Source organism: Notothenia rossii (genome assembly GCF_949606895.1).
Source record: "Notothenia rossii genome assembly, chromosome: 5".
In the NCBI taxonomy this organism is placed as follows: domain Eukaryota; kingdom Metazoa; phylum Chordata; class Actinopteri; order Perciformes; family Nototheniidae; genus Notothenia; species Notothenia rossii.
Window position 1 is genome coordinate 67,228,287 of NC_136903.1, and position 17,184 is coordinate 67,245,470.

General features: G+C 38.9%; 1 protein-coding gene across 1 annotated transcript; it reads left to right on the top strand.

The window, feature by feature from the left end:
* Positions 1-687: 687 nt before the first annotated feature.
* On the top strand, positions 688-16,538 carry ppm1j (protein phosphatase, Mg2+/Mn2+ dependent, 1J). Its single transcript, XM_079683729.1, has 10 exons — positions 688-1,210; positions 6,615-6,729; positions 8,204-8,533; positions 9,469-9,581; positions 9,860-9,944; positions 10,356-10,474; positions 10,964-11,027; positions 11,356-11,463; positions 13,808-13,959; positions 15,144-16,538. Exons 1-10 carry the CDS (start codon positions 948-950, stop codon positions 15,289-15,291), a joined length of 1,497 nt encoding a protein of 498 aa, XP_079539855.1. The 5' UTR covers positions 688-947; the 3' UTR covers positions 15,292-16,538.
* The last annotated feature ends 646 nt before the right edge of the window (positions 16,539-17,184 follow it).

The following is a 17,184-nucleotide window of genomic DNA, read 5'->3' on the forward strand; positions in this document are numbered from 1 at the left end:
ACCAGGCACTATATGTTTTAGACATCTGCCACCATGTCTCCAGTTTGTTTGCTCTCCAGGATAATAATCAGTACATTTTTAAGAAGGCACCCTTTTTAAAGTGTTAAGTTCAGTATACTATTCCTAGATAGATGCTGATTTTGTGACAGATCTGTGGATTACATTAAATTGTGTAGTTTTACTTTATGTAGTATCCACCGATTGGACGTATAGAAAGGTAAAATGTAAAACTACAAATAATAATACTCAAGTACGGTACCTCAAAGTTTTACATATGTACTTGAGTATGTATGGTGACCCTTGTGTAATTTATTTAAACATCCGCAGTTGGTGGTTTATTAGAAAGTGAGCCACTCACTGACATGTACCAGTCCTCCGAAAATCAATTACTCAACAATCTGAGAGATAATGTTCCTTTTGGGGTCTTTTCAGAATAATTAAGAGTTTTTTAGCTTTGATTAAACGATTCGTATAGTCTTTTTTGATGTGTTAAAGTAAATATTTTTGAGTTCCCTTTATTATTGTGCCAATGAATAATCTACTACATGTATGGTAGCATATTTTATATGTCCTTGGCTGACTTTCATATAAACATCTGCTAATCTTTGTGAATAAAGCTGCTAAACATATTTCTTGTAGTTGATATTTTTGGATGTGTGTGATGTGTTCACGGCTGGCAGCACATTCCCGTGTGAAGCCCTGCCTTCTGAGATGAGTTATCAGCCGGATTACAGGCTGCACGCAGCCAGCGAGGGTTTTATTCTGTTTGAATGAGGAAAACATCGTGTGTGCCTGCCCGAAAGCTGTCACATGGGGCCGAGGAGGGGTAGAAAAAAAATCGCTTCCTGAAATGATTCTCACCGCTGGCTGTGCATGTTCTTTTCTCTCAAACGTAACATCGCATCGTGTTTAATTTCCTATCCGGAGCTGTTTTGGTGTCGGTGCCGATGATGATCAGTAAGGTAAAAAACGCCATGTCCAGCCTGGTGGGAGGCATGATGCCGCACGGACACCACCACCACCACAACCATCATCCAGGTGGCGGGCAGCCCGGCGGACCGGACAGCCTGCCGCCGCGCTTCCCATACGGCCGACCGGATTTCTTGGACCTCACCCCGGAGCTCCTGCAGTACTCCACGGAGCACGCTTCACGGCCGGTGCTCACGTTAAAGAGAGACAGCAGGCTTCCCTGGAGGTCGGGATACGCAGAGTGAGTAGCGTTCATTGACGAGATGTCCCTAAAAAAGACATTCACCAAATATTAGGCTTATGTTTATTACCCCTGAGTGTCAGGCCCGTGTTGCTGCAGCCTCAGCAGCTGTAAGAGCACTGCAGCAGCCACATGATGGCCAATATGGCCTTTTGCTGTTGTACAGTTTCTACATCAGAGTTCCTATTTGCAGCAGTGTGTAATTTGTGAAAACGCTCCCTATCGTACAGTGTCGTTTGTGAACAAGGATATTGGACTACAGGCTTCTCCTCAAGGCGAGTTAAAGATTTGTGCTAGACTGTCAGAGGGCACAAAAGTGAAAGCAGGAAATGTCTACCTGCTCATACTAACAAATCTGTACAGTCTGTGCATTCTCTTATATTCACGTCCTGTTTGATGCTTCCACTTTCCAAAAAACCTGTGAGAGCTCCATTTTTCAATCGTTTGCCTGTGTGTATTCATAAAGAGCCCCTGAGCTTGTGGTCTTATCATGTCAGTTGTTTTCAACTTAGTCTAGGTCTCCAATGACCATTCATATTTTTTCATTTAATACTCCAGGATGTTTCATAATTTGTCTTAAAAAAAAAGAAGGTATTTTAGTGACCATTCACTTTTATTTATGAATGTACAGAAAGGACGCTCTTCACGCTCTTCATCCCTTATCTGTTTGCTTTACTGCAGGTGTGTTTACACTCCTTTACACCTGCAGTGATCACACAGTTAGAAACAGATCAGCACAATTTCATTCACACTGTGGTCAGGATCTGCTGTTGGTGCGATTCCAGCTGAGGTAAAGCACTTTCACATATTCCACTCCCCCAAAGGAGGAGGGAGGAGGAGATGTGAAGGGCTGAATAGCTCCAGTCCTACAGTAATGTGGGCTATACCCCCTGCCTGCCTCGATTTGGGAAAGAAAATGATGATTCATGCAGAGAGTCTCAAGGGGATGGGGACGAGAAGTGACGTCACATATGGGTCTCTGGCTGTCTAAGAAAGGTCAAATAAGGTAGCCATAATGCATAAAGGGAGGTCAGTGTGTACGTCATCATTTCTTGTCTACATTCTAAAAAGTTGCCGAAAAAACTGTAATCAAAGCGTTAGCAGTGCTGTTTACTACACAACCTAATCAGCTGATCTGATCATGCATCAGCTGTCAGTGTAAACATCTAGAAAAACAAGACCCATCAGCGTTAAAGCAACACAAAGTGAGCGGACAAAAACGAACATAAAAGTAATCACACAGCAATGTGACTGAAAACATATGTAATTTACAAGAATTACCACAGCATTAATGCCAAATTACTGCTGTAATCAGGTTGTAAAGATTGTACACTTGGATGAATGTACGGCAGTGTTTATTGAGTGGTCGATTGAGTGAGTGACAGGGTTTATACAGCCTTGATAACACTATTCTGATTCACCAAAAGGTGTCGAATGAAGTGTGATGTGCATGGGCTGATGAAAACAGGGAGGATTAAAATGTGCAGCCGCACCCAAATCTCACTAATATTCTTTACAAAGCTAGGTTTATGTATTGGAGCATCTATCAGCGTCATCGCATTTGTCTGGTGCTGTAATGAGTGGGAACAACAACAAAAAGTGGAGGTGGATGCCGTTTAGTTGGACTTTGTGCAACTTCTCCACTTTGAAATCACTTCATTAGTGTCATTATAGTGGCACTGAGGATTTATGGTCTTGTTGTTGTGTTTGCCTGCACAGTTTTCTGGTTTGTTTTCACTAATCCAAATGTACCTTGTATGGTAGTTAAAGCTTTAAGCATTGTTGTTGACTCACAGACACACAGGCTCAAATTTACGAGGTAATTGTCAACCTAAGGTCCGTCAGCAGTTTTAGCCCTTCACAGGTTCTGGATGCTCATAATAACGAGTATAATTGATGCTCTAATGCCACTGTACAACATTGTGTCAGCATTAACAAGTGAGTGCACTTACGGTAAGCCGCTGAAAGTGCTTTTGTCAAATGGCTATTTAATACAATTGAATATGGAGTCAGGCTTTTAGGCCCAGCACTAAGATAGTATAAAAGAGTGTGAGGATGCAGAGACTCATTTTGGAAATCTATTTATGGATATCATCTGTTATTCAAGCCCAGACATGTGTGGGGACACATTTTAATAACTCATACTATAATATCTTCCATGAGTTCCTATATTATTCATAATCATTAGTATCTATAATATAATAACTATTTTGGGATCCTATTAATAATGTATGAATAAACAGAAGTTAGGCACTAAAGTACAGGACAAATCATTCAAAGCCCTTTCCTGACGTCAATAAACAGATATAAGAGAATGTATTACTTTTTAACAGAATTATTTCATGGAGAAAAACTTTGCACACATGTTGTATTTGCAGCAGGTTTTAATTGCAGTATCTATATTATGCTCTAAGCTATTTTCAACTTACCACAGAAGCTGTGATTACTGTAATAGGAATTGTATTTCAGCATTGCACCATGTGCCTCACAAACATGAAGAGCAACCTCCTCTCCCTGAAAAGGAATTCAGACTATGACTCTCCTTCTTACGTGAGAACACATCGCACAGGCCTGCAGTGTTTGTTTAGCTGCTCACCTCCACCTAATACAACATAGCTTAGCAGCCACCAGCAATTCATCTTTTAAAACATTCAAATTTCCCAAATCCTCTCAAACTTTCCAGTCTATTACCCTTAAATGTGTCTGTCCTGTGGTGTGCATCTAATTAATCGACAGACTCCTCAAACTAGTACAGAGTTCTTGTTTTTTTATATCCATTTTAACTACTATTTATTCATAAAGCATCATGACACATAAAACCACACATCAGAGCTACAACAGCCAATAATTCAAAAAGTAAAAAAATGTTATGGAAATGATCAACTACCCAAATCTAAAAGGATTATTTTATAGGTGTAATCTTTCAGATGAACCATTGGTTTGCGTCTGACTGAACCACAAAACTTCATCAGCGTTTATTGAGTTGCAGGGGTTGATAAGACACGAGGTGAATTGCAACATTTTCTAACCACAGTCGTTCTTTTTGCTAAAGAATCTGGCTTCTTTTCCTGAGAGAAGATGTCTAAAAACACCACAGACATATTCATCACATTTATAACGAGAAAAGGCCCGTCTGCTGCAATCATAGATTTCACTGGAACTCTCTACTTCCTCTTTTGAGCTTTCCTTGCCTAATATACTGTTTTACAAAAATTACTAGTTATTTCAAGTCACAAGTTACTGAAACATATGACCGAAACAGAGATATGCTAAAGAGTTTTGTCACAATTTAGAAATGCTTGAGCTTCTGATTTTGAATCACATCCTCCCACGCCGCAGACATGGTGTTCAATTATAGCTCATTGAGCGCATGTGACTGCTTTCAAAACAGAGAATACAGCTGATTCTTTGCTGTGGTGGAGGTGAAACTTCATTATTACACTGCAAACATGTAGACAGAACGCATTTACTTTCATGTTCAACCTAGTCTTTTCTTAAAGGAGCGCTATTAAGCCTATTTTCAGCTTCATTTTTGTATTTTGTGCCAAAAATAAATAAAAGTGCTTTATTTTTTTAACACTGCCTGTTCTCTTTTCACCCTCTGTCTGAAACAACCAGTCTGCTCTGATTGGTTAGCTGGCTGGCTCTGTTGTGATTAGTCAACCGCCTAGAGCTTAATGTGTTGGAGGCCTAGCCAATAGAAGCCTGAGTGTTACACAGTGATGTCACTGTCGCAAGTAAACAAAGGACTTCAATTCCACACATTTGACATTTAGTTCGATAATATAAACTTAACTTACACAAAATATGTTTACCCTGAATGCCACAATGTGAGGCCATTTTATAGAAGAGTCAATTTATAGGACACAACTTTATAAATGGTATTGTGTTTGCCTTTTTTTTTAGCTAGCTCAACTTACTCCTAGACTCTAATGGTGGATGCATCCAATAACAGCCAATAAAAAAACATACTCTTTATTTCGTGCCAACTTGTGGCCTTGGCAGAGAGTTAAGACGATGAGCAGGGGACTTTAAATTCTTCTGTCATTAGTCCTGATGCAGGGAACGAGTGCAGGACACTTAGGAGCCTGTCTCCTGCTTTCAACTGATTAGACAGTAAAAGGGCTTTTTATAATCCAGATTTGGGAAGCAGTTGCATTTTTTGCCTCATTTCTGCTGAGCTTATATCAGAGCTTTGGGACAAACAGCAACCATTTTCCACAGTGATTTTAATCAGCTCAGCGGTTCAGAAACTGAGAGGTCAGAGGTCTTATTTGGATGAGATTTTTACTCCAGATTTCCTTCGTCTCTTTTGTGTGACTGTCCAGTTTTTCCTCTTCCGCTGTCACTGCTTGTCCCTCATATTTACCCTCTTTCTCTTTTCCCTTCCTTTAAAGATCCTAGAACTGATGAAGAACTAATCCTTTCTCTGTAAAAGTTTCTGACGGAGTCTTAATGACACTACTTGGATTACTGGAATTGCTCGATAGGCATTAAGCCATATTATCCAGCTAATGTGGCTTTTATCTATAATTGAAAATGACAATGTTATGTAATATGCCAGCATGAAGTCCAAACTGCAGCCTTTCCAAGTCTGCCTAATGTGCAGCTTAAAGGTCCAAGCCAGCAGATGTTTGTTTGTTTAACTCCTGTCAGTCGTCTACAGATTGCAAACACTACAGCTAACCATTTTGAAAAACATGCTGTTGTGGTTTGGATTTGTGTGCGTATGTCTTCCCTGGCAGACATTTCCGTTTACTTAAAAAACGAATGAAAAGGAAAAACTGAGATTATTAATAGTGCTATGAATAAATGGTGCAAAGAGATTATCATTGTGTATATTAACATATAGCCATAACATAATCTCCTTAATCCGTAGGCTATAGGAAAACACAAGTCAAGCAATTATTAAAAACCTGATTATTGTTTTCAATAATGTACTGGAATAATTGATAATTTTCTGTTTAAAAAATACATCCAGAAATCTGAAAAAGTGTATAATGCACCGACATTTTTTTACATTGAGATAGTTTGAGCATACATTGTTATGAAATACTATTTCTCATAGAGCTACGTAGCAGATTTTCTGCAGCTTCACCACTATTTTTGTGTTCCGCATTGGTCCCGCCGGTGAACACTGCTGCAGTCCATACCAGGCTAGATGATGCTGCCAGAATATGAAACATTGCATTACTCTGAAGCTATTATCCTTTGCAGGAATCGGCTCACAATAAAAACACTTAATCCCTCCTGCAAGTTCCCTCTGGGACATGACGGCATCCTGTCCCGCATTTTTTCCCTGTCTTCCACTCTCTCCATTATTTTGGCTGCTATTATAATTTCATGTGGTTAGAGGCAGAAAACACTATAAATCATCTGACTCACTTTGGTCTCTCTCCATCAGGGTGATCAATGCGGGGAAGAGCATGCTGAACGAGGACCAGGGCTGTTGTGAGAAGCTGTTTGTGAAGAAGCCGAGCGGCAAAAACCGCAACTCCTCCCTGCTGGAGGACAACGGGGTGAGCGAAGAGACAATCTCCTTCACATCAGAACAGGAGTGTGAGATGAACCTTCTGGCAGCTCCAATCAACAATAATAAAAACAGTAGTGCATTGAAATCATATTAGCATGATTGTTGTTATCTGATAGACAGAAGTGTTGCATTTTGTATCATTTTGGTTTTGAAGTCCTTGTAATCTTTCACTTAGTATACCACTCATCCAAATGTCTGACGCTCAACGGCCAAAGACTTAAATCTGTAGTTGGTTGGGACCAAAATCAAAGCTAAAAATGGAAAATCAACTTGATTCTAAATCAATGATAATGAGGCAACATCTCTGCAGGACGTATAAATAGGCAACTGATTGCTTACATCTTAAAAATATTAACTGAAAAGATCTCTATATGTTGTCACTGCCCTCAAGTGTCCAAAACATTGGTTGTTGGGGTTTAAAGTGTAAGATCAAGCTGAGCATTGACGTATTTTGTTAAGCACACAATCCAGATAGTGATTCCTTTTCTTGATATAATTAAACTAGTGATAAAAGATGGTTTAGATGTTTTAGATGTAGTATCAGTGTTTCCCCTAGGATGGAGTCATAGCAGCGGTGCTAAGGCACGCGGGCCCAGCTAAGTGTGAATTTTTTTTGCGTGCGAAGTGCGCCCGGCCTATATGTTTCTATGTGTCTGCCAGCACAAGAAAGGCTCTTGAGGCCTAGTACATACAGTGGCAATGTCTCAAGATTTAGCAAAATACACGTTTATTGAACATACAGTAACACAAATAGTGTTACAAATAGTTGCCGCGAGGGCTAGGGGGCGCCACTTATTATTATTTTAATAACATTTTTAAAAATGTGCCACCGCTATTTGTATATATAGGGGAAACACTGACTATTCCTCTACGCACACACAGACACACCGCAACCAACACACACACATTCCCTTTAGTTGTACATTAATTACGTCATCCCTTGCTGCACCCCTCCCCATGTGGGTGTAGCATTAGAGCAGTTAGCAGGTGTCTTGTTGCTGTTCATCTGTTAGTCAGTCACTCACGCCAACTCTGCTTGTAAACATGCCAGCAAACACAAAGATGGTAACGCCCATCATTACTCATTGCATCCTGTTAGATCAGTTCATTAGAGTCTCTGCATCACTTGTGTTGATCATTTAAAGAAACATCACAGAACCCTTGTAGGTCAATATTACTTCGACTTTATGGGTTTTGCACATTTGTGTTCCATATTTTATTTTGCCATATTCATCATAGAAGTTTTTTTTGCCAGCTTTCCTATAATATTTAATATAGACTTGTTGCAACTCTGGTTTAGTGACACCTGAAATGAACTAATCCTATTGCTTAGCATTAAAACAAATTAAAAGAATGTTACCATCATATTGATAGGGTCTTTACTTTTTCTATATTTTATTTGTATCACTACATCTATTCTTTACAACATATACTTTATACATTTGTATGTTTTCTTCCAGGATGGTACAGGAATCCCGATGCACTACTTTGGCGTTTTTGATGGACATGCAGGTTCTGGAGCCGCCATCGTGGCCTCCAAGCTTCTTCACCGCCTCATCAGAGACCGTTTGGGAGAAATCTGCCACCTGCTGGAGAATCCCACCAGTGCACCTCCGATCTGCCTGGCCAAGAACGGCAGCTCGTACCAGGCGGACTCAAAGAAGGGGGCGGCGCAGGATACAGAAGACCCCGATGCTGTCACCGACTCGTCAGTACGCTTTCACATGGAGAAGGTTGTCAGCTTGGAGAGCCTGGTGATGGGAGTCATAGAGACCGCCTTCTCACAGATGGTGAGCAGATGTTTCACTAACAAACTGTGAGAAAACAAGACATCAATGCTTTGTTAGCTGCTAGAGGTATTTATGAAAACATTTATTTTTAAGAACAACAGTACTGTTTTTTAGAAGATGAAATTATCCTCCACTTTGATCAGGATTTAAAAGGGCCCTTTCCCGTAGTGTGTTGTATAGGTTTGTGTGCATGTAAATGCTCTACATCACTATTTAACACTTACACTTCTATTGGCTAGCGCTTCAATGCATTGTACGTGTTGCTAAGGGGACGGACACCTCTAAGAGGTTGACCAATCACAACAGAGCCGGCCAGTTAACCAATCAGAGCAGACTGGGCTCTGGTTTCAGACAGAGGGTGAAAAGAGGTGCTGCAGCACAGGCAGTATGAGAAAAACAAAGAGCTTTTGGAACATTAAAGCATGTAAACATGTCACAGTAGAGACACAAAATACAATTATGATTAACATCTCAAGAACTTTGAATTAATAACCATTAACCAATAACCAAATTGGGAAAGACATGTTGCTAAAACGCTAAACTAAGAAGGATAACATGGTAAACAATAACCATCGTCATTCTGAGCATCTCAGAGTTGATCATGCAGCCTCACAGAGCTGCAAGCATTTCTGCAGATTCAAACTTTTTAAACCTTTAGCTCTTCTTGTTTTTGGATAACTACAGAACACTTGAGGATTGCATTTGGGCAAATAGGCCAAATCTCCTCTGTCTCATCCAGTCTTACTCTCCTCTGATGCACCCGCTGTCTTGTGTAGATGATTATAACCCACAGTGCAGGTAATGTATGGGCTGTTTGGTTTGGATGAATATTCATGAATAATGAGCTATTCAGGGTGATGAGGCAAAGTGGGCTCTTAAACCACAGAGGTTTCGTGGCCTTTTCTTTTCACTTAGATTTTCTCTTTGTATTTCAGGATGACCTAATTGAAAAGGAAAAAGCATCATATGCCATCTCTGGTGGGTGTTGTGCCTTAGCTGCCATTAATTTAATGGGGAAGCTCTACGTAGCCAATGCTGGAGATAGCAGGTGAGACAACTGATAAAACTTCTACTGCAGACTGCAGAAAATAAACTGTACATCTCTTTAGCTCTCCACTGTACAGTATGTGGAGCTTTATGTGGAACATGTTCTCAGTCATAGCTTCTTGTGCCCCCTGGGGTTCACTTTCTGTTCCTGCAGCTTCTCCTACAAACACTAACCAAACTACTCATATAACATCATATGTATAAAACAATTAAAGAAATGTAAATGTTATACTGTGTGATCCATCTCAATTGTGTCTCCCCCTTCCCCTTTGTCTGTAGGGCCATAATCATACGAAATAATGAGGTTATTCCCATGACAAATGAATTCACACCTGAGTCAGAGAGACAGCGGCTACAGTATCTGGTAAACTTCTGTTTTATATTTTTACATTTCTACAATTATTTAACCAACAGAAACATACAACAACTGCCTGGATTTTGTTTTAAAAAAGGGTTAACTGATCTTGTAAGTGCATAAGTGCATGGAAAGCTGTACAAGTAATGAATATCAAGTCAAATGAGGTTTTGCAAACAGTAATGTTGAGCATGATAAGCAGACAACATGAAGACGAGGGAGGAAATCCGATACAGTGCTGAAATAATCTGACGTGCATCGGTAGGCTGTTATGAGTCACAGAGTGGGAGGATGATGTTTGCTGGTAAAGAAAACAGATCTGCTTTGTGCCTAACAATGCACTATACTGCAGGTCTTCTTCAAGTAAAGCATCTTTTCTGCAGTTTATTTAACCTTGCCCAACTGTGTGTGTCACTCCAGGGCTTCCTGAGGCCAGAGCTCCTGGGTAATGAGTTCACTCACATTGAGTTCCCGCGTAGGATCCAGCACAGTGAGCTGGGCAAAAAGATGCTCTACAGAGACCACACCATGACTGGCTGGTAATACTGGAGATCCTTTCTAATCACATGTCTGACAGTTACTGTAATCACTTTTCATGAACTCTGTATCAGACGTCCTATAGTTGTTTAACTTTTTAGAGTTTGGAGTGTTCAGAATTCTCCAAACTGTATTCACCCAATAAAGCAATTAAATAATATAAATCAATCAAAAGCAGCAGCAGCTTTTTTTTGTTTTTATTGAAGAATCAATTTGTATATCCATTCGTACAAATCCCAGAGCTCAAATTGACTTGATCAAATTGTTATTTTTCTGACCAAAAATGAACCACAAATAATTAGTTTGATTTGAAGTTTCAATGTTATAATGATAAGAAAAACACACCAAAAAAACAAGCTATCTTTAACAAACTTATTATTTTTATTTTATTTTAAAAAGAATAATAAAACAATGAATTACTTATCATAATTGTTGCTGAATAATGTGTTTCAGTTACCTACATCTGAGATCTGCTGGTTGTTTTGTTGCAGGGCCTATAAGACGATAGTTGAAGATGATCTGAAATTCCCCCTGATTTATGGAGAGGGTAAAAAGGTAAGAAACAAGTAAAACGTAAAACCCCATGAATACACAGAATCTCCAAAGAGAATCCATGTTGACTACAATTTATTGGATAAATGAGATCAATAATCCCCTATAAGTGGATTTTCCTAGAACTGATTCACAACCAGAACATTAACGTGTGTGTGTGTGTGTGTGTGTGTGTGTGTGTGTGTGTGTGTGTGTGTGTGTGTGTGTGTGTGTGTGTGTGTGTGTGTGTGTGTGTGTGTGTGTGTGTGTGTGTGTGTGTGTGTGTGTGTGTGTGTGTGTGTGTGTGTGTGTGTGTGTGTGTGTGTGTGTGTGTGTGTGTGTGTGTGTGTAGGCACGTGTCATGGCTACAATCGGAGTGACCCGTGGGCTGGGAGATCATGAGCTGAAGGTTTACAACTCCAACATTTACATCAAGCCCTTCCTGTCCTGCGTCCCTGAGGTGAGTGTGAGGACTCAGAAGCAGCTTTGGTTATCAGCGATGTCGGGGGAGTCGCCTCTGCATTGCTGCTTCAGCCACCTGAGAGCCTTTAGGATCCATTTGAGCAGCTTTTGGGCCCTGGGCTTTGCTTTGTCAGCCGTTCAAAGCTGTGACTCATAATGTGCTTTTGCTGCCATACTGCAGACTCAACTATGAGGCAAAGAAACAGATTAGTTTAGTGGGGCAATACCTTTTTCCAGTTTTATTTAAAAGATGTTTCACATAGAACAGAGAAAACAATAATCAACAAAGCATGGGAACCCAGTGGTCTTTTAACCTGCACGGTATTTATATCCATATTGTAACGTAAATATCGTCTCTACCTTAGTCTTTATGCAAAAAGAAAACGTTTTTCTTTACAACCATGCTCATACATTTTGTATTCTTAGTCCATGAAGTTATTTGTTAAACCAGTTACTTCTGCGATGACACAAGATACAATTTCCCAAAAACTGAAATAAGTCCTCGTACTGGGAAGCTTGTGTCTGTGGAAACAAAAACTTCTCAACACAGGTTTAATCTCATATGCAGTTGTGATTGAGTTCATGTTTATTCCCTGATACAGTTCTTAAATTATTCTGATTATGTGAACCAACCAAACACTCTGGAGCCCTCAGTAAATACAATACATAATAATCCCTGACATGCCAATATCTAAATATATCTTGGTTTTCATGAACTCATTTATTTTTCCATTAGATAAAAATTACAATATGCATGGGCTATAATACATCAGGCAGTGGAATCTATTTGTAAAATACTTACTAGTGCACTAATTATACATTTTTTGGCAGTACCTTGCTTCTCAGAACATGATTTCTTATTTTGTTTCATGAAGTTAAAATACTCTCCACCTCTCATTTCTGTTTCAAGCGCTTCTCAGCTCACCAATACAGGAATATTATCAGGCATCAATTTATTGAACTGATCCAAATGTTTCATTTAATTTTGTTTTATGTCACTCAAAAAATGGTATGAACTGGAGCAGCTTTAATTCTGTAGTAGGGGTGCAACAACTAATCGACTTAATCGATTAAAATCGATTACCAAATTAGTTGGCAACTAATTCAGTCGTCGATTCGTTGGTGACGTCATCACATGTGTTCTACACCCCGTTAAGCTCCAACGTTATCACTCTTTTGTATGGGTACAGGAGACATTTAAAAACATATGTTATGTATTATTGCTACATAAACATTATATCGCAGTCTTAGTGTCGCCAACTCAGTTTCTAATATGCAATATGACAACAAAATGCGTCTATAATGTATTTTCGATCTTCCGAATTCAGACGAGCGATCTCTCCCCCGCCTGCTTGCGAGGGGGCGGGGCAGTTTACACACACACGCAGGAGATGGCGGAGAGAACGCGCTCCGAGGTGTGGTTAAACTTTATCCGTCTCGATGTGGACAATGCTCGTTACCAAAATTGCAATAACAGTTTATCATATAAAGGCGGTAAAACGAGCAATTTGTCTAAACATTTAGCAAAAGTGCACCACATTCAGACGGAGAAATGCACCGGGTTCGGCTGTCTTTCTAGTAGCTCTGTAGCCCCTTCCAAGAGTAACCTTTCCACGTCAGGTGTTATGTATGCTAGCAGCAACACGCAGAGTTAACTCAGTTATAAAAACATAGGTTAATGATTAGAGGTAACTGAATTAGTTATTTTGTTAAAGTTTCAGCTATTCTGTTTACAGTTCTGTCATCACATTATTTAATATGATTTGTTAAAACATTGTTGTTTCTTTTGATGTGAAATATTATGCATTTAATTAAAATAAAAAGAAATGTTAGTTTTGTTCACAATTTGTTGAGTTAGTTTACCTTATTTCTTGTCAAAAGAACCGTTAATACTATCGTTGAAAGGACCGGATCGATAAGCAGTATTGATATAAGTAGTACAGTTAAAACCTTAACGATCCGAATAATCGATTAATCGTTTCATTAATCGATAGATTAATCGATTATCAAATTAGTCGTTTGTTGCAGCCCTATTCTGTAGTGGAGCTTGTTCCCTTTCATGCCAACATACATTGTTATTATTATTTATTGTTAAAATGTTATATTATGCAGCTGCATGTTTCCAAAAAACCATCTTAACATCTGATATGAGTGGAATTTCTTGTTCTTTGTTTTAATTTGTAATGTGTGCTATTTTGTAAAGCAATTTGAGCTACACCTGCTTAATGAAAATTGCTATATAAATAAAGCTTTGTTATTATTTGCTAATCTTCCAGTACTGTACACAACATTTTTTCTTATTTATTCAAAACTGTTCATTCATAACACTTTTCCCGTCACAGGTGAAGGTTTATAATATGGATGAAAACAAACACGGGCCAAACGACGTCTTAGTCATGGGCACAGATGGATTGTGGGACGTCACCACGGACAGGGAAGTGGCAGATGCTGTGTCAGCCTACTTATCCTGCTGTGACCCCTCTGATCCCATGAGGTATGATAAATAATCCTTTACATTAGGCTTTTGTTCTGCCTATATATTCTATCATGTGCCGTGTGAACGTAAATCTACATGAAAGCCCCAGTCTCATAAATCATGTAAAGCAGTACTCAGTATGTCCACTAGGTGGTGACAAACACACAGGTTTCATGCCAAATTGGGCTTTTAGTGATTGTATAATATGTAAAATATATAGTATATAAGGTATAGCTTTGGCTTGCTAACACTTCCTTTTAACTGTATAACTACTTTGTAAAACAAGAGGAGTATTGTAAATGAAGCATTTTAATTTCCTTATCTGTAGTTATTTCTATATTACCAATGTGTGCATTTTCTCTATATTTAAGACTTAATTTTAGCGTATTCTTTATTATTGCTTGCCTTTGTTACCTGCTATGTCACTTTTTCTGTCGCGCTGTACATTTTCTACTGCTGGACTTATAAGGAAATTCTGATTCTGAATCAGATTCTGATAAGATGATTTAAGTACATTTTTACATGTGTCAGTGTACAGTATTTTTTACAATTTTTACTTTGCCTATGAAGACACTTATATATTATATTAAGGAGTGAATTTAGTTGACAGCTACACAAACAACGTTTTATCAGTTACATGATACTAAGTAATAAACCTTTATTAATAGTTGATATACTGCATAGTAATACAAATAGTGATGTCTTGATCAGTGTCACAATGGACAAGTTAAACTCATATAGTCAACCTATATATATGTATATATGTGTGTTTATAGGTTGACCATCTAAAGTGTCACCCTTCAGATTAATGATGTATCACTTTCTTAGTGGCCACTGTACAAAAGTTAATGTTATGTTATCTGACGCCTTCAATAGGAGATAGAAGAAACCTCTTTCAACATGACACTGCAGTCCTAAAGCTCAAGTTCCTCAAGCATACACAGACCGGCTTTGTGAACTGTATATTCCTGGGTAGCTGCAAACTGATGTTAGGCTCTCTGAATTCATAAAGCTTATATCTGCTAAAGCAACAACAAAATATTTACTTGGTTGAAAAAGAGTCTATATTTAGTAAAGGAAAAAAGAAAAAAATTCAGGTTGAATATGAGTCTGTATTTAGAGTGTGTGTGTTTGTTCTTGTCCTAAATTACAGTGTTTTTCACAGCAGTAATGACTGTTTTCCTGCGTTCTGTGTGGCACAGGTACACCCTGGCAGCCCAGGACCTGTTGATGAGGTCTCGAGGCGTCCTGAAGGAGCGCGGCTGGCGGCTTCCCAACGAAAGACTGGGCTCAGGCGATGACATCACTGTGTTCGTCATCCCACTGGCTGGGCCGGGGACAGAGACATGACACTGTGTTGAAGCCACCGCTATAACAGGGACGGCGCTTCAGGGTCCTTCCCACAGTCCCTCCAAACTCCCTCAACCCTGGACCTGATGACGCGGTGGGAGAAAAAAAAAACCTTTGTCATAGGGAAGACTTGGGTCAAAGCACCTTCATCACCCCAGACTGGACCCACTTCAACCCAACCCAGGATCCCATATAGTTTCATGTGACAAAAAGATTTCCAGTGACATCATAAGAGAAGTCACACTCTTCCTCCCAGACCTGCTGTTTGTGACGGTTGCCAGTGAGAATTAAACCCATGTAGTGTTTTTTTTTCCTGTTTATGTTTGAGACTGGATCGCTACTCAATCCTTTTAATGGTTTGTTCATTTTCATGTCATGCCGTGAATGGCCCTTTTGTAAAAAAAAAAGAACATAAAAAAGGCTCCCGCAGTTTCACAATCATATATTTTAAAGGGTGTCGCAGTAGACCGGATTGCAGTAAAGAATGTGAGGAAACCAAAGAGATGCTGTTGTGGCATATGGATGGTAATCTGTCAAAAGAAAAAAATATCATTAAATTCATATCTGTACATACAATAAGCATGTAGGGAGTAACAAAAAAAGGAATGGACCTTTTATAGCTCTGGACTCAATCAGTTGAGTCTGCATTGCTTTACTTCCTGTGTTAACGATGAATGAATGACGACACCTTAGGCACTTAGAGACGGTTACACATGCTCTGTGGTTAGCCTTTGATTTGTAATATCTGTTCATTGAATGTGCTCATACATTTGTTTTATTTTTGACTTTACAATAAAGTGTTGCACTTGTGTTATGTAAAAAAAAATAAGGAGAAAGGATAATATTGTTTGATTTAACTACGTTTTTATTTGTCATCCTTAAGAGGAGTCAGCAATCTGTTCTCTGTAAATGTCTTGGTATAGTAAGATGTGATAAATGTCACACATATGCCTTATTTAGAGATTTTATTTTCTTCAAATGCACTAAATTTGATACTTGTAGAAGTGTCAAGGAACATTATAGGCCCTTAAATGTAACGTATACCTCTTTTGTACCATTTTGTTATGTTATGTTGTTATTTAGATTATCCTTATATTTTTGAAAACAACATTGGCTATAAGTCGTATGGCCTTATCAGATGTTTTATTTGTATGTTTCTATCCATTAACTATTTGTTTAGAGAGATGATGTATATAGGTAGAGGGATAATATGTACCAGCTTAAAAAATAAAATCTGATTTTTCCCATTTGCTTTGAACTTGTTTATTTTTCCCCAGGTGTGACAAAATGGAAATAAACCTTTAATGTGACAAACCCATGAGTCACAATAGTTCAGAGAGCCTGTCACTGATAATTACAGTTTGACTAAGAAGAAAGTTAACTTACTGAATATTCAATTTTTCCTATTCGGAATTGTTAAACATTAAGATATTTACTGTTTTTTTTTGTTGAAGAAGAACCTCAGCTGGTATATAGTGCCATTTTTTGCTGCACTGCAGACTGTAGCAGGCTAGACTCCTACAGTAGGTTACAGTAGGCTATTTCCCTTGCGGAGTAGAAGCATAAAGTAGAGTATAAATACTGACCCTAACTTAGAGGCACTATTGTGCTAAATAACACATACTATTTGACACAAAGACACACCTCACAGCCTGAAGCAGCTGACAGTTCAGATGTAAAGTTAATGGGTTTTTAATTTGTTTTCAGAGATCCACGTCTAACCCTCCTGTTGCACGAGTCATCTTGTACTACGGATGATGTCATCTTTGCCCGGGGAGGGGAGGAGGGACATGGGACTCCGGAGCCTGCAGTAGTTCCGTCAATTCATTCAGTGGTAACCATAACAACACCGGAAATTCAGGCAGAAATCTTCAAAATAATAGTGTAAAATGT

Coding starts and splice junctions, on each gene's coding strand:
- ppm1j (XM_079683729.1), top strand. CDS start 948: ATGATGATCAGTAAGGTAAAAAACGCCATGTCCAGCCTGGTGGGAGGC. Junction 1,211..6,614: donor TGGAGGTCGGGATACGCAGA/GTGAGTAGCGTT, acceptor TCTCTCCATCAG/GGTGATCAATGCGGGGAAGA. Junction 13,960..15,143: donor GACCCCTCTGATCCCATGAG/GTATGATAAATA, acceptor TGTGTGGCACAG/GTACACCCTGGCAGCCCAGG.